General features: G+C 40.1%; 1 protein-coding gene and 1 pseudogene across 2 annotated transcripts in view; both read left to right on the forward strand.

Annotated features, from left to right (window-relative positions):
• Positions 1 to 4200: 4200 nt before the first annotated feature.
• On the forward strand, positions 4201 to 4667 carry LOC121898460 (annotated as a pseudogene).
• A 175-nt stretch (positions 4668 to 4842) lies between these two features.
• The window catches only part of ppp1r37 (protein phosphatase 1, regulatory subunit 37), a 42945-nt gene continuing 22356 nt past the window's right edge, over positions 4843 to 25431 (forward strand). Inside the window, exons 1-3 of one of the 2 annotated variants that reach the window (XM_042413544.1) lie at positions 7542 to 7688; positions 8763 to 8790; positions 24689 to 24786. In XM_042413544.1, the coding sequence (XP_042269478.1) occupies positions 7638 to 7688; positions 8763 to 8790; positions 24689 to 24786 (177 nt within the window). In that variant the 5' untranslated portion in view covers positions 7542 to 7637. Of the gene's footprint in view, positions 7689 to 8762; positions 8791 to 24688; positions 24787 to 25431 lie in introns of both variants that reach the window. The other variant, XM_042413543.1, reaches the window with a different exon arrangement.

A 25431-nucleotide genomic window follows, 5' to 3' on the forward strand; every position in this document is an offset into this window, starting at 1 on the left:
ATGACAGAGCCACACATCATGGCATTAAAGCGAAAGAAAACTGAGAAAACGGGTAAAAAAAAAAACGTGGCTGTGAGCACTTCCAGTGTGATGTTAAAATATTTACTTTAAGCTCAGCAAGGGGAGGTCTTATTTGTTCTATCTGCTCATTTCATGTGTGCCACTGGCAAATAACACGTGTTAATGCATGACATATCAGACATCAGAGGATAATGGATCTTAAAGGATAGGTTCACAACTGACATTGTGGTTAAAATGTAAGTGATGGGGTTCAAAATCCACAGTCCTCATTCTGAGCAAAAATACATTTAAAAGTTTGTCTGAAGATAATATGAGGCTTCAGCTGTCTGAGTTAGTCAAATAAAGTGGATATCTTCCACAGTAAGTCTTTTTAGTAAAAATTTATCTCTCTGTGTCTCGACAGAAAGTGTTTTCCTGTTGAGCTGCGGTGGCAGTATAGTAACAAAAAGAGGGAATTTGGCACTAAAAAGACAGAAACTTTGGAAGACACTGACTTGATTTGACTAATTTGGACAGCTGAAGCCTCATATTAACTTCAAATAAACTTTAAAATAAATTTTTGTACAGAAGGAGGCTTGTGGATTGTGGATTGGATACAATGTAAGTGCATTTTTAAGGAATGATTGCAGCAAGAAAAACATGTGTCATTGCTCATTTGGGCACCTGACTAGTGTTTTAGGACCAACTTTAAAATTGTGAACTTGTCCTTCAAATCAAATCAAGTTTCATATGCTTCATGTGGCATTAACAATCTGTGTATGTCCTCCAATCAGAAACAGATATTCTACACTTGTGCACTAACCTTTATTCAACCTGCTTTTCATCTACCAACTACTGACATAAGTAGTTGTTGCCTTTTTATGTCTGTTCTAACACATGTTTGTTGTTCTGTATATTTTTATTTTGCACATTAAGCTATAGAGGAGCAGTTTTGTTCTTTTGTGCACCCCTCACATGCATGGCAATAAAGTTTACCTTGTAACATTATTTGTCCCTTAAATGAAACAGTTTAATCAGCAACTTGACAAAACCAACTCATGGTCGACTTTTTCCAGTGCTTTCAACCATATCACATGGTCCTCATCAGCAGATGGAGTTTACTCAGTTGTCACGGAGATGGATCTGTTGACGTGCAAGCTCAGTAGCTGTAAAAAAACGATATGCACCATAGATATACAAAAAAATACTATGGATTAAGTTATAACAGCTACTCGAGGACCGTGTGATATGGTCGAAAACTGAAAAAAAAACTAGTAAGTGGACCTTGAGTTGGGATCAATCAGTGTTTCCCTTCTAAAATCAGAAATCATCACAAAAAGACAAGAGAGAGACATGTAGAGCAGGTCGCCCATTAACCACAGCTGTTGCCAGTTCAATCCCAGCTACTTCTCCCCACATGTTGAAGTGTCCTTGAGCAAGACACTGCACCCCAGTTGCCCCCGATGGTTAAGCCAGTTTTCAGTGTAGCTCACTGCCATCAGTATGTGAGTGTGTGTGAGTGCATGAGTGAATACGAGGTAGCTTTGTAAGTGCTACATTCCAGTCCTGTCCATAAACAAACACTTATATGATAGCATTCCAGTTACCAAGTTTGGGTTACTAGTCACGAGTGGCCTTTAAGGCCTTTAAACATTAATTGTCCCTGTTTATCCTTGTATGTTTCAACACTTGATACTGAGCTGTACACACCGGTAGGAGATGAGTCATCACTCCCCAAAGCAGTAAGTAAGCACATCGGGCACTGAGGAGGACAGACACAGTCAAGCACCGAAGCATAAAGTGAAGGATCATGGCACCACTAAATGTGGTTTTATAAGTGCTCCATCATTAAGAGGGTCTCATTTAAGTAACAAACATAGAGGAACACGACAGTATCACAGGCCGCAGGTTTAATCTAGGTCTGTGCTGCCATCTGCTGATGATGTTTCTCAGCACATTAAACTACATCTCATTGTCACATGGGAGGAAAGAAAGTATGCTTTCATGTTTTTATAGCAAATTACTCAATTACATTATTTAAAAGAATATATGTTTTATAAGCAGCAGGCCCACACAGATGATTCTCCCTAACTTTACCAAAACATAACATCTTCATATCAGCTAGTGAAACCCGAGTATCAAATACACAAATAAAATCCAACTCACTAAAGGAATATAAGATGGTATAAACAAACATTTTATTCAATATGTTTACATAGTGAGAAAGTGAGAGTTCAGGGGTAAAAATTAACATTTTTCTACAAAGGTAGGTCCAAAAGGTCCAAACAATACCTGTCTACTTCAGACAGAAATGTGTCCCATATTCTACAAGGAAGAAATATTTTTGGATCAGAATATAATGTTCTTCTTACTGTTAATGTTACTTTTTATTTTAGAGTTTAAATCAGGAAAAACACTATTTGGTCCCTCTTTTGCTTATATTGGTGGGCTCACTTGTTTATTTGTTTATTTGTTAGGATCTCCATTAGCTATGCCCTAAAGCACAGCTAGTCTTCCTGGCGTCCACATTTAAAAACACACATTAAACATTACAGTCAACACGAATAGCAAACATAAGACATATAATAGAGAATAACATTGATATATTAGAAAGTAATATTAACACTTCAGCACACTAATAAAGGGGAGTGATGAACTGAGGGTTTTTAAGATAAGAAAAAAAAGGTTTTCACTCACATACACACATTACACACACATATTATACTTGAATAAAAGTACAGAAATTCACATTCAGTTCAATTTTATTTAATATAGCGCCAAATCATAACAAAAGTTATCTCGGGGCACTTTTCACATAGAGGTCTAGACCATACTCTTTAACTTACAGAGACCCAACAATTCCCCCATGAGCAATCACTTGGCAACAGAGGCAAGGAAAAACACCCCTTTAACAGGAAGAAACCTCAAACAGAACTGGGCTCAACAATACCAACAATAACAACAATAATAATGATAGACTAGTAGTAATAATAGCAATAATAGCCGGAGAAGGTGTCAAGGCCGGACCATGCTGTCATCACTCAGGCTCTGGAGTTTCCTTTGAGACGAGAAAGCACAAAAACTCCCGGAAAGAAGTCAAGTTAGTAACATGCATTAATGGTACATGAACTAAATATGCAGCAGAAAGGCCTCTGTAGTGACATATGATTATTACTGATGCATAGACATGTAAACAATATTTTAAAGTTATAGCTGGTCAAGTTTAGGTAGTTAAATATTGTTTGCATTGATTTTGTATGTAAATTTTGTATATAACTACCTCAAAAGTGTACTTGAGTGCCGTATTTCATGTACTTAGTTACATTCCACCACCGCCTGTCATACATAAAAACGTTCCCACAACCCTCCTTTCTTTCAAAATGTGAAAATCTAACTACTGTCACCATAATCAATAAAGAGTGCACCTTCAAAACTCGCTGTCATTGAAACTGAAGGCTAAATCTCTCATCAGTTTTCCTTTTTTAAGATTAAAGTGTCTCCTCTGATTTAAACACTGATTGCACATATATAAACATGTTCAACTATTCCTGCTGCTACTCTTATTGTTTACATCCAGGTGCTACAAGTTGTACTTTTTGGTCAGTTATTGTCTGAATGAGGTGTCATTTTCCATTTATCACTCACAATTTTCTGCTGTTACAGAACCATCCAGCTCACGCAGGTGTTTGGCATTTGCCTAATGAGACTAATGAGGAAATTGGATTCTTGTGTCCAAAGAATACAAAAAGTACACCATGCAAGCAAGTTAATCTGACAAAAGAAACAAAAGTCTCATCTTGTACTGTCATTTATTACAATGAATGTGAGAGGGACGTTGGGCTCCTGCAGATATCGCGCAGCAGAGGAGCCAGGTGTCACCAATCAACAAATTACTGGCTAACTTATATAAAAGCAGCATCGTGAGTTTCAATGTGCAGTTCCTGTCTCATCTTTGAACAAACAGAACTGGTGAGGGTTCACTAAATTGTGTGTTATAAGATGGAATTGGCTTTAATGTTAAAACATGTAGATGCTTCTCTTCAAGCTTCAAGCTCATGACCCAAAACTCTTCAGGCCTTTATTTCAATCATAGCTCTTTTAATGACTTGTTCTTTTATACTTTGAGGTATTTGAAATAACTGAAATTAAGGTCTTACTATGTAATCTGGACTAAAGTATCTCTCTCATCTCAGACTGAAGATGTCTGGTCACGGGAAGAAAGCCAAAATCCTCAGTTTCCCGGTCTTCCAGAGCAGGGATCACTTTCCCAGTGAGCTGCATCCACAGGCAGCTCAGGAAAGGCCACTACGCTGAGCAAGTTGGCAATGGCGCCACAGTTTACCTCGCAGCCATCCTGGAGTACCTCTGTGCTGAGATCCTGGAGCTGGCAGGAAACGCCAGCCGTGACAACAAGAAGCTACGCATCGCTCCTCACCACATCTTGTTGGCAGTGAAAAACGACGAGGAGCTCAACAAACTGCTGGCAGGGGTCACGATCTCAGAGGGTGGTGTCATCCAAAATATCCAGGCAAAACTTCTCCCCAAGAGAACCAAGGCACCAAAGGGTGACAGTCCTGCTAAAGATGTTCAGTCTCAAGAGTTTTAATTGTAAATACAAGTCTTAAAAATGTTATAATACAATAAGTCAAAGTGTTTTTTTAACTATATTCTTGCCCTTAATTACTTTGACACTGTGCTGACTGGCAGTAGCTAATCAAGATTAAATGAAGTTGGCCACTGAGATTCAGTCTGCTGACGTGCAAACACTGGAATCAATAGATCATCTTTAGAAAATGATTAACAGTTCAAGACCCACATTGTCTTGTTGGCAACTGGAAAAAGTCACCCATGTTCAAAACTCTCAATCTTTACTATCAAAATCTGATCTTGTCCCTGTACGTCTTTTCAAAACACTATGCAGACTATATTATATTTAGCCACAGGAAGTCTATATTGATGCAGTCTAGAAAGTTTTGGTTTACTTGAGTGCATCCACACACTATTCAGGACATGCAGCTATACCAATGAAATTGACAGTAAGGCTCTTGTTTTGTGTGTATCCTGGATTGTGCAAAAATCGTAAATGTAGTCCAAAATGCTACCTAGGATAAAATAACTTCAACTGGTGAAGGGTTGTATTCTGTCAAACATTCAGTTGTGCACGATCTTCACAGATAACAGTGGGGCCAAATAAGACCTTACTGATTGCACTGACAGGGCTCATGATCTTGTTGTAGGAGAGAAGTCCAAAAATGACAGCGCAGCCAAAAGCATGACATAATTTAATGTATTCATGTGACTTAAATGCAGCAGAAAATCTTTATGGATTGTTTGTTAGTCAATGAATTCAGACTGTGTCATAATCTGGTTGTCCGGTGTCTACAAAGCTCAAGTGAGCATGAATTTTGTCACACTTGAACTTGAATTACCCTCACAAGTTTCCAGTTAGTTTTGGACATCTACAACAGTAACATGCTGCTTACACACTGATGCTTCGGTATTAATAATCTAATGATGTCATATATATTAGTCAGAGGGACGAAATGAGTGGGACAACTTTTACTTTAATACTTTAAATACATTTTGCTGCTAATATTTATGTACTTTTACCTAAGTAGGATTTGTCATGCAAGACTTTTAGTTGTAATGGACTATTTTTACTTTGCTGTGTTGGTACTTTTACTTAAGTAAAGGATCTGAATACGTCCTCTACCACTGCCTTAAAAAAAAAACAAATGTTTCTCTAAAATATTGTTTGTCTCTGGTGTTTTGCAACCCTATGTAACACTGCGTCTCCTGAACGTACCTCTGTGGGTAACGACGTGCTGACGTAAGACGTGTGAACAACAAACAGTTGTTGGACTTCAACAAGCTAGCGAATAGCAACGCCAGACAAAAACAGGTCCCACGTACTTCTCCCGGACAGTGAGATATCTACGAGACGTGTACGATCGGCATATAGTTTAATATAATCTCATAATAATCAGCACTGTTAGGAGCGGCAAGTGTGTCTTCGGCTCGGATCCCTGGCGGTAACGTTAGCCACCGAAACATGCTCATTGCTCAGAGTGTGACGCCTGTTTTTTTCCTCGCCGCCGCTGGTCGAGGGTTGTGATGCGAGCCGAGTTGCAGCACGACAGAGGGTGAGACAAGAGCTACACAGCCGGAAAATATTTTTTTTCTTGACACAGAAGAATGGACTTTGTCGGGGGGAAACGTAACGAAGCAGGCATGCGACCGTACACGGGCCTGGGTGTCATTGTCGGGCTACAACTTTAGCAACCTAGCTAACGTTAGCTCGCTTAAATTCATGCAAATGAATTGGTTTGGTGTCGGGCTGTGAGCTCACTTTGCTAGCGTAATGGAGGCACCCTGAGTGACTTGTTCATTTCAATTGACTGTCCTGGTCCTCTTAAATACTGCTGGCAATGTGCTGACGACCAGGGAGCCTTTCATCGGTTCCCTTTTTGGAGCAATAGGACACGGTTGGCAGAAATTATTAAGTGGTAACTGTGACTGCCTGGCTTGGTGATAGTTGAGCAAAGTTGCCTAGTTTGTCAAATAAATACTGACATAGTACTTCACACAGGTATCACATATTTATTGTATTGATATTTGTGTGGATTTGCACTTTATCTTACATTTTTAAAGGATGCAACAAAGTCACTTGTGATTTGGACTAGTGCAAGCTATTATTTAAATCACTTTATCCCCCAAAGCAACAAACCGGGCAATACGCAGGAATAATTTTCTGATTGCACTTAAATATAATTTGGTCAATAAAGGGCCAGCATAGGTGCACATCTACGTGTGTTTTAGTGAGACTGAGGCCAGAGACTGGCTTATTCATGTCAGTTGGTTCCTAGTTACTGTTTAACCTAATATCCAGGCTGTCTGGCACAGTTAAAGACTGAGTTTCACTGGAAATGAAAACATGAATATCGAAGAGCAGCGTTTAGATTTGTGCAATGTTAAGACAAAAAGTAACGTGGACGATGACCACAACACTACCAACAACAGCGAAGGGGTCATCCCCCGGATCTCTGAACTGATGACGGACAGTAACGCTGAAAAACAAAACATTGTTCCCACAGAGGCCTCTGAAACGTACCTGATGCCTCAGCTCACTGACAACCTTCAGGTGGCCGAGGAGGATAACCACCAGGCACAAGACACACTGGAAATTGATGAGGTCAATGGAAATAGAAAGAGCAGTGCCCAAGACACCCCTGCTTTAGCAAATCCCACTGACTTGATCTTTTCTAATGATGAGCAGCACAAGGACAATATTGTGGTGGAGAAAAGGAAGGACAATAAGGACACTGATCCTGCAAAGTTTGTTGTGGGTGAAGGGGATGATGGCGGGGACATGGACATTGGTGTGGATCTGAGTCTCGACGAGAGTGGGGTGTTGGAGGCTGAATCGACAAATGTCAGATTTTTGTCAGACAATACTTTAGACTCAGAGTTCACAACTCAAGATGCCCCAGCTGGCAGCACAGCGGACAGCCTCTCAGATGCAAACCAGACGAGTAGCACAGAAGCTTCTGCCACAGACCAGGCTGTGCTGTACCCCTCAGTGCAGGAGGGGGATGATAAACACAAACCAAGTGGCAAACGGGTGACGTTTCCCTCAGATGAGGATATTGTCTCTGGAGCAGTGGAGCCCAAGGACCCCTGGAGACATGGTAATACTCAGTGTTACTGCATCTCTTTTATGTGTGAATTAGTTTCTATTTATTCTACTTGTTTATTGTGCCTGTATGAACAAGCCAGGATTAATTCTCATGGGCCTTCTGACAGCTTTCCAGTTTTCTCAAGCTGCTCAAATTGGGAGTAAAATGTGCACTGTCATGTTCTGTACTCCATGTGTAATCGGTGAGAACATGCGACTGGTTTATGGATGTTGACACTGACACACGAGAGTAGTGTTGATCAGCCGGTCTTTTAGGGGAATGTTCTTTTGTGTCTTATTTCAAAGCTCATCATCTATTGCAAGATCACACCACACACATGCTATTAAGTCCCCAGGCAGCACCTGTGCCCCCGCCCCTTTTTCAAACAGAGGTTTTACTTTTAAATAGACAAATAACATAACAGCTTAGTCTGTTAGTGTTTTCCAACAGCTTAAGTACATATATATGTCTAAATATAGACCAAAGGCTGTGCTGTATGCTGTATTGTGAGAGGATCCCACCACTCCTTTAGGTGTGCCATTTTACCACTGTCGGTTCCTGTTTGTCCAGTGAAAACACCTCTTGAGGAAGCTCATGCAGGATGTGGCACTGCCTTTACTGTGTTGATATACCCAATCTTTAAAGTCACAGTGAAATGAGAAGTTACCTTTTCACCTTTTTAAGTTAATCCTCCATGTGATAATATGCATATGTTTTATAATAAATGCCATGTATTTAGATAAGAGGCAAGTTTAGCACTACAGCAATACAAAAATAGACCAGAGAGGTAGATAAGATCAGGATATAGATCTGTAGGAAAAGTAGATCCAAGTTAGAAAGCAATCTACATCATGTTCCTCTAAACCAGTGAGCATGAACATAATGTACTGTATGTGCAAAACCAGTAGTGCAGTTTTCTGATAATCCAGGTCAAAGTGACACAACAGATAAAGTATATTTGATGTGTTTTTATATATAGATTAGTAGTCATTACCACTATAATCAAATATAAAGTGAAAACAAATATAAATATAGTGTCAGCAATTGTATAGTTATAATTTTTTCTCTTTTTTTGTGTATTTTTAGATTAGATTCAACTTTTTCATTGCACAGAGTAAGTACCGATACAACAAAATGCAGTATGTATTTTATGTCAAAATACTGTTATTGTGTAAAATTAAGCAAAGTAAAAAATTGAAGGAATGTCCTAGTTACCTTTTTTGCACTAGAAATCATGATTCAAGTCTAATAATATTGATAATCTGCTGTTACCACGTCTGATATTTGTTTTTTATTTTATTTTTAATGCAGCATAGTTCTTGATATGCAGAGTTAGACTGCTTTAGTACACTTTTTATGTGCAGTTCTTTCTTGTGGAGGAACTGGTTAGTCTTGTGTGATCTGACCGTGAGTCACACGCTCCTTCATCTGTTGTGGACGATGGACATGATCAAATAAACAGACCCACAAAGTGTGAAAACTGGTGATGACACAGTTGCACAGCTGACTGCAGTCTGAGAAGCCACATTTGTGTTGATTTAGAGTTATATCGCTGACCTTCCAGTCTCAGTGTGACCCTGTGTGGTTTTAAGCCATTGCGAGTCCTGTTTTTTTCCCTGATGTATAAAACCAAAAATGTAGGCCAGGCCAAAGCAAGGGTCAGTGATGCGAAATGTCCAGATGGGGGAGGGGCGGTAGGAAGAAGCCCAAATGCAGCAAGGTTAATATCTATGAACAATACTGCTTCATGTTCAGCTGAATATAAATTGCTTTATTAACACCCATGCAATTGGCCAGACAGCCACTAAGAAAGACACTTTGAAGTTGTCCCCTATTTGTCCTTTCACATTTAGCTTCACATGACTGTAAACTATATTTTTACCCACTTTACATAACATGACATTTGCTTGTCATTGTTGCGTTTCCAAATTGTCTGTGTTGTCTGTATCAGTCTGCAGTGCCTTTTACAGAGCACATGCCAGGCATCCATTCTGATAGTAAATTGGACATGAAATATCTTTAGCCAAACTCCACGGGGGCAAAGTCCAACGCAGTTAGCCAAGATTTCCGGGACCTTATGAAACACAGAGTGCTGGGAACAGTAAAGTCTCTAGATGACTGTAACATGGGCTCAGATTATTTATCACAGCACATTTGTCATGTAGTTTATTTAAATTCCAAAGGTCCAACTGTGTTTGTACTTTTGATATAGAGGTAGACGGACAGTTGATGGTGGTGAAAATGTTTCGTAATGTAGATGTTATAAGGATTTGGTACATTTATAAGAATTAGATTTTACATTATTGCAGGAATAAAATAATTTAAACTGCAAAGGCTGGCACTCTTAAATTTTGTATGTTTTGAATAAGCGAATACCTCCTTTATTCTTATTATTAAGTAAAGTCTTTCATTTGTTAAGCTTGTGGAGACTAAATATTCTACTGTTCATAATATTTTGGAAAAATCTAAATATTTCTGGTGATCTTTAAGTGTGATCGTGTTGAAGACTCAGTTTGACACACAGGCTTTTCTTTTTTCCCAACATTGCAACGTGCTGCTCTGATAAATTACAGTGAAGCAAAGGAACAATGTGATTGATCAGTCATTGTCAACAGCTGAGCTGAATAGGCCTTTTGCATAGCAGACATTTTGACTTGTCTTTGCAGGAAAAGCACAGGTGACAGTGAACCAGCATGCACAAGACCAGGATCCTGAAACTGAAGCAGCTAAACGGATACACCTGTGTTTTTCCTACTTTGACATGTCAAAAAGTCCTCTGTGAAAAAGACTGATCAGACAAATCGCAACAATTCTAGTCTTGTTATTAATGTAATTTGTGGACTTTACTGTGTGAATTAGCACCTCTGCACTTTTTTTGTTTTTGCTTAAGCTTAATATTATGTTTGAAAATGTTTAAAATGTAATAATTTCCTTTTAGAGCTGCAACGATTAATCGATTAGTCAATTGACAGAAAATTAATCCTCAGCTATTTTAATATTGGATCGACTGTTTTGAGTCAGTTTTTTAAGAAAAAAATTCTAGGTGAGGCTTATGGGGCTATTTGGGAGGCTAGTTGGGATGCTAGCTGAGCATTAGCCACGGCATTGCCAGAGGGAAGCACAGCCAGCTAGCCCTGGGCAAAAAATCCAATATCATGCATCCCTAAGTATGCGTTTGCCTTGCGTTGGATATGTCATGTGTGTGTTAAATTTAGAAATTGCATCTGGTGCAAAGCTTTTGCAAATGATGGCCTGCTCAAACCTTTTATGTTCACATGGATTTCTGTTCCTTTGTCAGGCTTCTTACGTCTACTATCTTGAGGACATGCTTGCACATGGGACACTGTGTGTGTGTGTGTGTGTGTGTGTGTGTGTGTGTGTGTGTGTGTGTGTGTGTGTGTGTCTGTCTGAGACAAAGTCCAGGAAATGAAATGTATCTGAATCTCTACCTCAAGGCTCTTCATGCTTAGCGAGGAGTGAGCACTGCGCCACAATAGATCTATGATCTGTGCGGCCACTTTATCTGCTGATCTGGTGTCAGGTTCTCCACGTTCCTGTGTAATGTCTCCTGTCAGAAATATAACAGTGAGGTGGGACTGAGGTCACAGAGCCCAGAGCTTCATCCATGCATGGAGTTACTGCTGTAAAAGCAGAGGGAAGAATTCGTTAGACGGGTATTGAATCTGTTTTAATTGCTTTCACAAATTAAGCTTCTGAACAGGAGTTAACTTCATGGAGCTTTGAAAGCTGCCACTCAAAATAAACACCTGGGGGTTCAGGAGAGAACGATAGTAGCCAGCTGGGGTGTCATATTTCCATTTCTTCCTTGGTGCTCTAATTTTTCGAGAATTGGCATCGTCCAATATCATTCATAGAACTCTTTCTTTTCTTCTTCGTCTCCCTGTCAAGACTTGAGGAGAGCTTGTTCTTTCCCTCCAGGCCTGGGCAAATATTACATCATATCCTGAGATTCCTGAACTTCCCAACATGCTGCGTTGCTTCCCCTACTCCCTCCGCTTCTCTTACCCGATTTCTCCTCCTCCCTGGTTCTCTGCGGCTGGCCAGTTCAGTCTAGGTGTAGCTCAGGCTCATATCAGCAAGGCATGTCTTTACAAAAGCAATGGGTCATACTGGAAGCATGTGCTAAGTCACTTATTTTATCAGACTTATCAGTCACCGCAAATACTCTTAAATCTCCAGAGGTTGTTTTTGTTAAGTCATGCAAGATAGTTTTCCACAGCAGCCACAGTGAATAATAGTGTTCTCAAGTGTGTGTTATAAAGGTTAATACCTATAACTAATTGTAATACGTCATTGTGTGAAAATAAACCTGCCCTCTACTTGCAGTGCAGACAATTCCTTCACAGTAATGACCATTTATCGTGCAAGCAACCAAACCCTTTGGCCTACGTGCAGCTCCGTCTCGTGTCATCAGACCCGAGGCCCACTTGGCACCAAGTTATTAGTGGCTCTGTGACCCATGAAATGTTATTTGTTGTGGCTGTGGACCAAGCTACAAACTGATAGGCAAAGCTGTCAGTGTATAGAGTGGACGAGGGCTTTGAAGACCTACAGGTTGGTTCAGTTTGTACAACAGCCAGAACAGTACTGGATTTTTAGGACAATAGAGGGAAGGCTTGGTATAACATATCATATTTGATAAATGGACTACAAGCGTTCAAGTTCACAGTTTTTCAAGTCTGTCTTAAAACAACAGTCAGGTGCCCAAATGAACATTAGTAAAAAATTCCTTCTTTGTGTCTGGGCAGGCAGTGCCAAGAGGGAATTTGGCACTGAAAATGACAGTAACTTTGAAAGATATTGACTTGATTTGACTCATTTTGACAGCTTAAGCTTTATATGAGCTTCAGAAAAACTATTAAATGCATTTTTGCACAGAAGGACAGATGTGGATTTTGTCCCCCATCACTTACATTGAAATCGCATCATGAAAGGATCTCTTATGAACAGGAGGAATGATTACAGCTAGAAAAACGTGTGTCAATTTTCATTTGGAAACCTGACTGTTGTTTTAGGACAGACTTGAAAAATTGTGAACCCGTCCCTTTAAACCGGCCAAGTTAACATTATCACATGTCAGCTGATAATGTCAGCTGGCATGTAGATGGCATTAACACCCCATTTTACATGAAAACATGCAAAGAAACAGCAGATTTATACTCAGGCAAAGAATGCAATGAAGTAGACAACACTGGAAGCAACGAGGCAAAAATCAGGAATGAAAGTAACAAGTGTTTGTGTGTTTTCTCTGTGTTCTTTGTGTTCTCTGGTCAGTGTTTTTGTAATGTGTACGATAGTTGTAGAGCTGTTGACTTAGTTATTGTTTTTTAAAAAGCACTAAAGGAAAGTTTAGATGTACTCAACTGTGCGTCTGTATGATATAGGACAATATGAATACTTGATCTGGACTTGATTGAAATGTCCCTTTCCTGTCTCAAACAATGGAGTCTGCTAGATAAAACAAGTAATCATGACTCTGAATTGGTGTTTTCTTATTTTGGAATATTTTCTCCTGACCAACAGTACATGCTGATGCTGATATGTCAGTCATAATACCAGCTGATACTATCGGCCCCCTAGTCTAGTTTTAGTTTATATATTCATCTATTATGCATTTTGGCCTGTTTATGCTACACATGCACCTTTTGTACTGTGTATTTGAGAACCTCATGTCTCTCTGCACTGTAGCCCCAAAGCTACAGTGCAGACAGACACTGATAGTAAACGGTAGAATAGACATGGAACATGCTAGTCTACATAAAACATGCCAGTATTTGTCTGTGATGATTAATGATGATTTCTCATCCTGTCCTGATGTCAGTGTAGGACTTACTGTCCCCGTCAAACTGGAATTCCTTGCTCTCCCCCTCCCTCTTATCACTCCTGAGGAGGCTTGCCGTGACAAATATTACTTACACACTCTCCACACACATGGCACAAAATGCCCTTTCATTTAAAAATAGAGCATACAACTGTTAGCTCATAATGTCTCTCTCCAGCTAGTCCGACAGCTTTCTTTCTCTCAGAAAGAGGCCTGGTATCATGTGGGAGATTTTTTAAAATGGCTGCTCTGTTTTTTGTTGTATTAAGCATCATCATAGTTTATCAAACAAAGAGACAGACTGTTGTTGATGTACAGCCATAATATCTTGTACCACTGAAGGCATGGAGGCAACATAGACATGTTGTGATTTTATTTCCTGTCAGGCTGTAGTTGCTTTGTCTGCTGTAATGTGCAAACAAATCTAAAATACAGTTTTTCTACGTTGTATGAGTGCAGTGTAGGTAAATTTGAGGATGGGTATTGCGTGGGATGTGAGTGTGTTTGTAGGAGGCCTGGGGGTTGCATGTGTGGAATTGTTTTTCAGATTCTTTCTCAGTCTACGCTGAGTGCGGTCTGTTAATTATTGATCCGCACGCCGCTATTTGAAATCAATTCCAGGGTTTTTGCTTAATCACACTCCTGCAAAGTCTTGGCATTTCTTGAGCCACAACATTAGAAGTCATCAACTTTACGTTGCTTACTTTTGACCCTCTGCCTGGTGCAGACCTTTGCTAGAACAGCACAATTCAGGTTACGTAAAGGTGCTTCTTTGGAGCGGCTCCCTTCTAAAATTGGACTTTTATCTTCTCTGTGTGTTTACTTGCTGTCACCGTCTTGTCATCCAGACTGGTAAAAGCTCACAGCAGCAGTGCCACAGGTCCCCCCCGTCTCCTGCCCCACCTCTGAGCGGCCAGGCAGGCAACTGTCATGTGTGAATGACGCTGCTGTCACCATCCACAGCACGGCAGTGTGAAATGGCAGAGAACAGGGCTGGAGACTGAGAGAGAGCGGGGCTATTTTGAACACTGGCACTTGCATGATAAGTAGGAGCTGGCAACTCTTGTGTATTTCACTCCCAACATATATCCACATCCATCTCTGGAAGTTCGCCCAAACGCCTGCCATGTTATGTCACATATTGCTGTTGTCTTGTGAAAACCTTGTCACCCCTAAATGTAGGTGATATTCATGTTTTCAATTTAGCCTTCTTTCACACTAAGCTAGCTAAAATTAAAAATTCCTTGTGCATGTAAAAACACGTGCGTCCACACTGGCTGTTTCAGGCTGTTTCACATAAAGATCTCCATCCACAGTTACAAGCATCATTGACATATTTTTCTGCTTCTGTTATCAGACAACTAAATGAACATCAAGAAAGTGATTTGACTAGGCAATCAGTCATTCCTGTGCTGCTGCTTTGTGCTGGCAAAGCCATCTATCAAAATAAACATTTATACAGCTTAATGTCAGAACCTGCTCTATGTAATTAGTGGTATTGACGTTTTAAAGGAGTGCCCATTGAGTGGGTTAGTGGTGGCAGACAGTTGGCTTCTTTACTTGAGTGCTGCACACACCCCCGGCTGCATCGGTGCTGCTTTGCGTCATCGTTTTTCATCGTACTTTTGGATCCTGAGAGCGTCTTCTTTGTTTTTTTGTGTGCGGGCAATCTCTTTATGAAATGGGACTGTTGTTTTTGGCCATACCCATACGCATCTGACACCATCTTATGAAAAGCCTGGATTTAAGAGCGCAAACCTGGTTACTGTTCTTACATCATAGTTTGCCAAAAGCTCTGGTTTCCCTGCACACACTGAAATGCGCAGCCTATTTTGTTATATTTATTCACACTTGGAGACTGTTTTCAGAAAGCTCAGTTATTGGGTGTTAAAACAAAAACTCAATATGGACAGAAGACCGAAACGAAGGGAACCAGACATGACTTCAAATTAAGTGGACGTAAAGGATTGCAAGGTTTCGAAAGAATAATAATTCCCTCAATTCTTGGGCTTTTTAAACACAATAAAAGATGATTTGAGCTCATAGTGAACTGTCAAACCAACAAGTGTACATTTTCTCTCGAGGTTTTCATCTGACTGCAACAACTGCGGGACAGCGTGGTTTGAGTCAGTGGGGCAGCAAATCTCCTAAAGACTGCTGAAGATGCTGGCTATAGATCTGAAACAGAGTGGATTAAACCTTAAGCACTGCTAGTTGGACACCTGGCCTCCATGTGTCGCTAAGTGCTCTGTGTTCAGGCACCTTTTTTGAACTGCTGGCTGGGAATACTTACAGCATGTAACCTGTCACCACTGGTTTCCTGGCTATTACCTTCCGTTGTAGACATTTGAACCTTACAGATTAGGTCTAAATGATCAATTCAAGGTGACGGCCAGAGATCTCATACTTTCCACCGTGGAAGCATTTAGATTTTCCTCCTATCGGCGTGCTAATCCTTCAAGAGGATTGGTCGTCAGTCGTTGTGGTTGGTGTGTGTATTAGCTGCTACATAACAATTTGTCTGAGTATAAGCTAGGTCAGTGCCTTGTAAGTCAGGCAACAGACTTAACTATCTCTCACTGCACTTTTCCTACTACAGGCCTCTCTCTCTCTTTGCATGTTGTTATGTAACTCAACGTTATTCTCTCGTGGAACTCCAGCTGTGCATGCTCTTCCAGATGTGGTCTGGTCTGGTGTTTATCTGCAGTCGCTTGACTGAGGTTGGTGCTGCAATCGAGTATCCTGTATCACTCTTAACTAGTGAAACCAGAACGTGCAGACAAGTCAAACAGAAGAAATTCAAGACATTATCCAAGATGTGCATTTTCACATTTCATTGGAATCCGTTCCTCCTGCCAGATCTTTCAGTCATCTGTCTGTCTCCTTACCAGTTTCTGCAAATAGTGTTGCCTGTTCCTCCGCATACACGCAAACTTGTCTTTGCTTGTTTTCCCGTTTTTCGTGGGAGTTAAAGGAAAAAAGCGCAGCACCTGTAGGCACTGTATTTGCACTTCCCGTCTGCAGCTAGACAAAGAATGAAGGTACAGACATGGCAACGCTGACAAAGATAACAGACATGTTCAGAAATTGGCTTAGACTTTACTTAACAATTCAGATAATGTTACTCTGGATGTACCCTTGGCGCTGTGCAGAGAAACAGCATCTGTGAAATGATCATTTGTTGTACAAATATGGAGCAAGAGCTGGCATGATGATGTTTTTGTGCTAAATTGATGGTTGTCTACATTCATTCAGCACCTTCATATGACAGCGGCTTTCAGGCAGGTGAGGTCGTTCAGCTGCTTGGAAGAAAAGAATCACGTCTGTTTACAGGCCCTGAAGGTTTGGCATTGACATCAAATGCTTTTGAAGAGTTTTATAAGAAAACAGTTAGGGCCCTTACATGCTGTTTTTAGATGTTTTTCACAAGGTCTGAAAGCAGTAGAAAGCTCTTTTCAGAAGTTTAGAGGGAGATGTCAGTATTTCTTAATTTTTTTATAACTTCCAAAACAGACAATCTGATGGACATGTTGCTTTCTGCAGCAACTAGTCGGGTGTGACAAACTTTTGACAATTATCAGAGCTCTATTTTCTCTCCCTGTTTGAATTAAATCATTATACACACCATGAAGTGTTGCAATTTGTTTGCTACCATTAAATGCAATATTTTATTTTCTGTAGCGTGTTTATTGATCTTTTATACCTCTATTATGCAACAAATAGCTTCTCACCTCACAAACATTTAAAATAGAGCAACAAATTAAAAATCCTGACTACTTATCTCATACACAGCATGTTATGGTAACAGTTTAGCAAGCATACACCAATCCACTCATCTAACCCAGTAAGACTAGCACAACCTGAGTCTGGTAAAGCCCACGCTCACACTGTGGGCACTGTGGGTCAAACTGTTCCGACCTTTTGTGGGCGGTGGTAGAGGCTTTAACTGCAACAGTGTGATGATGATGATGTGCGGAAACAAAGGAAAAGAGAAGTCTTGTATTTTTAGTTGCTGCCTTTTTAATAACGGTACATCGTTTTGACGAGATGTTATACTGGCATGGCAAGAGCTCGTTAGGCAGCGTTAATTGAAATTCAAAAATAAATGATACTGTGTCACATTGGTTTAAAAGAGTGGATAAGAGGAGCTGGCAGCATCTAATTAGCATTATTGAAAGCAATTGAAAATAACTCACAGCTGATTACTCCTCTTCTTTTTTACTCTTCTTGTCATGTAAACCTGTTTTTCATTAAACAAAATTACATCAGTTGGGAAACAAAGAAGCACAGAAATGGGTTGAAAGCTCAGATGACAGCCGGAAAGCTTGTTACTCAGCTTTGTAGGAACTGAATGGACCTCTGGTGACTCGTTGATGTTTCTCACTATGTGAGCATGGGTTAAAGCCTCAAGACAGCGATTACTTTGCCTAGAATAATCAGATATTCGGTTGTTTTTTAAAATATGTTAAGGAAAATACATTACTCTAAAATATACTGTACAACCACTGGGTTTTTATAGCACCTTTGATTTAAAGGTTGGTTTGGAGCAGTCATTTCCCCTCCCTTGTTATCATCCTCCCTCTCTCCCCCTTCTGCGTACCTCCTCATCGCCACTCCCTCCGTACATGTACCAGCAGTACTGGAGGGAGTGCAATAAAACAAAGACAGAGCAAGCAGAAACACAGGCAACAGCTGTAGCTCAGTTCTTAATGATCCTGCAGGGCTGAGTTGCACATCTCTGACTTCTATTTAACACCAAGCATCTGACTCTTGAGGAGCCCACTGTTTCTTTTTTCTCTTCGTTTGTCTCTCTTTTACTGTTTCTTACGTTCATACACACAAATTTTATTTATTTTTCATTAAGATGTTCAACCCAAGCTCTCTTACATAGCTTTCTTTGCTATCGAGTACAGTTGTGATTTAAAAAACAAAAACAAAAAAAACCACATCCTTTAATTCTTTCTCCATCTCTCACCTCTTCTTCTTTTTCCCTAATTAATGAGGTGTGTGTAAAAATACAGTGCGGTAAGCATGGGACCACCTCCATCTCCCACCCCCAAACCCCACCTTCCCTCAGGAAGTGTTTACACACGCACACTTGCTCCACAGCGGCTCTGCACAATAACACTTTTCCAAGGACACAGTGTTCACTGGAACGCACACGCTGTACTGTACAAATTTACAAGACTGCACACTTACACACTGGTAGAAAAAGCATTTAGGTTAAATCCACATGTGTGTATCCAGATATGTTTTGTAGATAAAGCATAAACAGGAAATGGTTACAAGTTAAAAAAAAACGATTTTTTTCAGGATATATCTGAACTGAATTAGCTGTGCAGTGAAACCTATGAAGGTGGTATGAATGATGGAGAGCCTCACCCTAAAACCACTACAGGAAGTTAATAACATGCTCTTTTCCAATTAAAGGACTACTATAAACCATGGATACAGGCCAAAAGAAGAGCTGGAACTTTAAAGTCACAGTGAAACAGAAGTTTGAGCATCTTCAGCTTCTGTACTGTGACGTATTTCCCAGTGAAACGTTATATGTGAGCATTTGATTTAAATCAAATCCTCCACATTTGATTGGACCGCTAAAAAGCAGGCGTGGTGCAGCAAGTTCAGAGCGATACTGAGCTGTCAAGGATTGTTGGCTTCCACACACATTTCCCTCACCCGCGCTATTAGATCAGAAGGAGGGCGAGGGAGAAATGAATGAATCGCACTTCAAACCACATTCTTTTGGAGATGAAACCAAAGTTTGTTGCTCACTAATATAACACACACTTTCCTGATGATGATGATGTAGCTCTGCCAGCTACTACAAGCCACAAGTAGTCAAGTGCGGTTTTATAAGAGGGGTGTGGTTAGCTAGTCGCCTCAAGTCACATTTGATTGGATACATTTTTGTTTACGCCCACGAGTCATCAAATATTTGATGATCAAGACAGGGATTTTGATGTAAAAATACTCAAATATGTTTTGACATATAACTGGCATTTAACAAATAATAACTGAACGATTAACCAAGGGATACTGGATTAAAACTGGGTGTCTATAAAAAGTTGTGGAGCCATTCCAACAATAATAAATCCCATCTTGTACTCATTTAAAAATGCACCCAACTTAAAGTATGTTGCTGTTTCTGCCACCTTTTGTGCATCACAAAAGTCTCTGTAGCTGTGCCTGCGTTTCTACACAAAGCTTAAAATGTCTACTGATGTCGTATTTCTTAATGTAGTCAAATTCAGATGGATATTTTAGTTTTTATGACTTCTCCTCCAGTGTGTAAATATCTAAAAGTTTTTTTGCATTATTCAATTTGTGGAAAAGACTGAGGATATAGTACTTCATACTGTTTCTTATGTTTTTATTGTGAAACCAGGCACTGTTGAGTTTAAGACACCTACATTTCCTTGAGTTTCCCTCAAATACTATACTATCCATGTGGCCACAAAGGTCCACCATCATCTACCCACGTCCACAAATACGCCAACAAACACGTTAACATGTCCGTGTATGCAGATATCATTGATTGTATAAATATGAATGACGTGCCTTCACTTTCTATCGTTATGCAAAAGTGGAGCCAGAATATCTCCTTTCTGGGAGCTGCCATCTTGCTTGTGTGACATCATTTGGAGCTAGAGTCCCGCTGCCTGACAGAGGTTTGAGAGCGGCTGTCACAGCAGTCAGTCATGATGTCACACCCCCTTTTTTATATCGTCAAATAACTAATTAAAAACTAACATCAGCATGATAAGAACTACAAGCCGCCAGTCATCAAGATGTCATCGAGATGTTTTGGCTTCACTTTTGGGGAGCTGTCATAGAGTCAATGGCAGGCACCCGATGTAGTATAAACAGTGAGTTTATCTATCTGTATCTGGCCTTTAAGTGATTAACATTTACAAAGTTTAATCAGTTTCTTAATTTGATGTTTAGCATGTTTTTCTTTCCGCAGATCCACCCTAAAATATACGTAGAATCTGTCGCTAAGTGAAGCTTGGACTGGTGAGACTTTAGACAGTCAAGACATTGTCACAAAGTTACAGCCTTTACAGTCACGTTCTTGGTGCTGCGCATCTTGTCTTCTGTACATGTGGTGTTATTGAAGTGAAGACCTCTAGAAGTAATGAAAGACTGTCGCAGTACAAACATGGACTGTTCTCTTTTTAACAGCAGTGTTTTACTTCATGTGGTTGTTGGCTACATTGTACAGAAGTAATTAGAGTGAAGAAATTAGTTAAAGGCCTATGGGGAGGATAGGAGTCAGATTCCCATCCACCACTGCAAAAACCAAGAGTTTGATTCCCAGTAAGAGTACCATCAGGTTGGTCGTGTTTTAGAGCTTCACCCAACTCAGAATTTCGTCAGTCGAATCGGATTTGGCCGTTCAATACGAAGATTCGACGATTCATTCCTTCTTTTTGCATATAGACTATCTGGCAATCAGAAAGTCCACTGGCACGAGTTTCAGTGATGATTTTGACCACGTTAACAGTCAAATGCAACGGAGTCATGGGAACATATTTTTGAGCATTTAAAAATCAATGAAAGACAGCTGCACATGATGCAAGATTTAAATTGCGACCTATTTGAATTGCTGACATAGAAAGGAAGAAATAATGAGACAGGCAGCACACACGTATTTCTATTAAAATCAAGTTCTTATAGCCTGTTATTTTTATTTCACTTTAAACATTAAAAACAGCGTGTAAATGAACAAACAAATGAAACAGTTTAAAATAAATTCACGGCATCGCCCGCTATGAAATAACTGACATCTGTTCTTCAACTGGATAGGCCTACTCCTATATTATTAAACTAATAAATAAATCTAAACAAGAATATGTTAACAAATTAAATTATTTAATATAATATATATATTAATATATATATATAAATGCACGGCATTGTTGTCTGTGAAATAATAACTTCTCGTCTTCAACAGGATAGGTATATTAGGCTACTGTATTTCTCTTTGAACATAAATTAAATTTAAAAAATGTAGCAAGTGTGCCAGCTAGAATATGAAAATATATTTGTGATTCCCCTTATTTATAATTCCTCATTGAAATATCCCTGTGCATTTTTGTAAGCTTCTATATCGTAATGCACACTGACTGACAAAAAAATAAATAAAAAACGAGTGCTTTATTTGAAGAATCTCAGTCGACTGAGGGGTCTCCGACAGATGATTCGACTCACCGACTTCCAGGCGGCAGCCCCGTCATGTTTGCAGGTTGGAAGCTGGATGAGGATTCTCATCCGTTCCTGCTGTTTGGTCATCACACCTGCACCTGCACGTTACGCCTCCCAGTGAGGCTCATTGCTGTCAGGTGGAAAAGAAGAGTAACACCATGTGTCGTGGAGGTGGCACAGAGTTAGCTATTGGGAACAAAAATAGGAAAAATGCTCAGAATAGGTAGATTTGTTTTTTAAAGTTAAATATTTCTGTTCACATAACAACAACTAAATTTCCCCTACTTGCGATATAATTATAGCAAGAGATTCAGCAAGTTTCTCAACTTCTACATTTTAATTTGTCATGTGCTTGTGGTTCCTGCTTTTACTATTTTATGAATACTCAGCATTATTACTGATGATTTTTCTTTAAAACACGTGGCCTACGAATATGAGAAATGTGTTATTCACTCTTAACTCCTGTAAAAGCTTTAATCTTACATCTCATGTTTTACGTGTCAGACTCATGTTCACATCTTTGATGTGAAAATATCAGATTTCCACACAGTGAAAGAAAGAAAAAGTGTGTCCTGATCATAGTTCAGTCAGAAAATCCTAACGTCCCTCCTGTGTGGCTGCTGACAGCGCTATCAGCCAAAGAGTTAGTCACACTGGACAGCACTATGGGAGGTTGTACAAGTGTCTGGTTCAAAAGTAGCTATAATCCAGCCTTCCTAACATTCAGCTAACTGCTTGGCATCCCACCACCCTGTTTCCACCACTCTTGTCTATTTCAGTAACTGTTAGTTTTGTAGTTAGCTCCTTTTGAGACCAGACTCAGTTTGTAAAAGTTTATAGCCCGCCACGCTTTTATCTTGCATTGCTCTGTGTACAGTGACGCAGTTGGAGGGGAGGGGTGTAGTACAGCGAGTCAACTGACAAAATGAGATTCAACTCAAGGGCTTCGCAACTGACGAGTCAAAGCATCGATGTTTAAAGGGCAGCCCTACTGCACATATGTATCAGAGCCTGCAGCAGGATCAAAGACCAGACTGGCTTCCGTTCTGGTGGCTGTTTGGTCTGCTTCTGAAAACGAGTGAAAGATGTGTTGTGGCTGCTCTCATTGTATTCATGTGGCACTGGCACTTTAATTTTGCTTCCCCAACACACCATTGCCTCAGACTTACCGCAGTATCAGTCTTTTAGTAGTAATTTTCAGCTGTTGTCTGATGTTGATAAGTTTCATTGAGACTGTGAATAACACAGTTGGTCAAACATGGCCGGCTGCTTGTGCTGGTTATCAATTCTGAACCTGAATATCTTCTTTGTCCCACCAGCCGGTCATTCACTCTGACGTGTGCTCGTGCAAACACATACGCACAGATTCAATCATATGTACACACCCCAAGCCAGCAGTGTCCTATAGCTTATCATTTATAGCAGGTTATTACTTGACTGACGTAAGAAGAGGCATCTCTCAGTCTGCGCAGGGCATTGGGTTTACTCTCCAGGATAATAGTGAAACTGTTTTTGTAAGAAGACAGGGATTTTATCATTATTATTATTATTATTATTGTTATTATTACATTATAATAAGTGTTTCTCCTTAGTCCAGTTTGTACTGTCACTGTGTTGTACGGTTGTGGAGGGGGCGGGGGCGGGGAGGGAATGAACTTCAGAACGATGGAGGCGACTGAAAGCGGACAAAGTCTCACCTTGGCGAGAGAAATCAAAACGCTGACTGCAGCATAAAGTCACACACACACTTGTACACACACACACACACACACACAGCAAGCCTGTGTGTTAGCACTGTAGATGCGTCGGTACAGTCTGTAGCAGCATGAACTGCTTACTCTGTATTTATCTACTCCGTCTATATACGCTACCTATACCCAGGATCTGAAATAAGTACCAATACATATCATCCTATTTGTGTTAATGTAATTTCATGTCCTGAGCTTTCTACATTCCTGCATACATAAACTATTTTTTTTCCTTCCTTGTTGCTGTCTTTCTCTGCTTGAGTGCCTCACTTCAACTCTCAGCCAGAACAGAGTGTTTGAATGTTGCCCAGTCATCTGACTGGAGTTAGCCCCCGCAACAGTCTGGGATGGCAGCAGTGGCTGACCCACACACACACCAAGAACAATACCTTCTTTTTGCTAACTTAAGTAGGGGAGCCCTTAAAGGGGTTACAGTCTGATCCTCTCTGTCAAGAGAGTGCTCCCCAAGGCGGACACGCACAAACAGGTCACTTAAAAAGAGAACATTTTCAAAGTGTGCCCCTGTCCTCGACTTCATTATTTTGATCATTTTCAAGAGTCATGTAGGGATACAATATCCTGAGCCGATCTGCAGGGCTGATTCAGCCATGTTTCAGTGAATTTGCCACTCAAAGCTCAAACTGCAGCTATCAGACTCTTGCACTGGCTGCACTGGCACCAGTGACCCACGAGTGAACTGCGGAGCACACAAAATAAATAGGCATCAGTTAACTTAATGATATGACAACGTGCTCCAGCAAGCGATGAGAGTAGAGACACTTTGAATTAAAAACATATCGTATTTATTTTAGGGTAATATGAAACTGCACCGTACCTCTGAAGTGGTTCGTTTGAACTTCTGTCCAAATCCTGTCCAAACGTCCCTGCCTCGACAGATCCATACCGACACTCCTTTCCATGGATATAATGCGAAATACTGTTACACAATGAATAAAATATAATAGGAAACCATCAAAGGAAAGCTGTGAAACACTTAGGCTGTCCAACATAAATTGGATTACTAGCTGGTGTTCACTGTGCAGATGTGTTATGTAGAAAAAACTCATACAAACGTAATAAATGGTGAGTATCAGCAGACATCAGACAATATTAAATTACACCGAAAGTCACTCTGATTCCTTTATGTGTGTAGAAAGAAACCATGCAATAGAATCATGCAATCCTTACCTTTTTTATGTTTTTGTGTTTTTCAGCTCAGAATGTGACGGTGGATGAGATCCTCTCCTCCTACAAACAGGCCTGTCAGAAGCTCAACTGTAAACCCATTCCCAAAGTGCTCAAACAGATACAGGTGAGACCCAGTTTAACACAGATGAACAGACATATTCAGCCCAATCAAACACACACACACACACACACTTTTGTAAAGTTTTATAACTCAAACATGTCTGCTTTAGGGACATGAAGATATTCAATTCATCCAGTGAGGAAATGCTGATATTTAAAAACATAGCTAGGCGAATGGTGCTGAATGAGAAGGGTTAGTTAAACTTACCACCTCTAGTGGAGCGTCATAATCCTCTCCAAAATCCCTCAGCAGAGTGGAAAGCCTTCACAACCCCAGCCTGCTGAACTCACTCTGCTTTTTCACATTTTTCTCTGCAGTTTGATGTAGCTAATTCCCGTTTACTGTAGTCCTTGTTACCACTAACACTGCTGATGTGAAGCTGCCAACTGCTGCTATTTAATGGTAAGACTGTCAGCAGTAGGGCATAATACATGCAGAAGTTCACACTAACCACCCTGGACTTCATTTCCTAAAAGCATCTTGAGGCTAAGCTGATCGTAAAATCCATCTTACAAACCTTTTCGAGCATAAGAGATGTTTCCCATAACCATCGTTACTTGCAGGAGGAACCAAAAAGTACAAGTGCTTACAATTAATGCCGTAAATAGTTTTTATTTATGAATTAACTTCATACAAAGTTCAATAAAA

This window comes from Thunnus maccoyii, chromosome 6 (genome assembly GCF_910596095.1).
Source record: "Thunnus maccoyii chromosome 6, fThuMac1.1, whole genome shotgun sequence".
NCBI lineage: Eukaryota > Metazoa > Chordata > Actinopteri > Scombriformes > Scombridae > Thunnus > Thunnus maccoyii.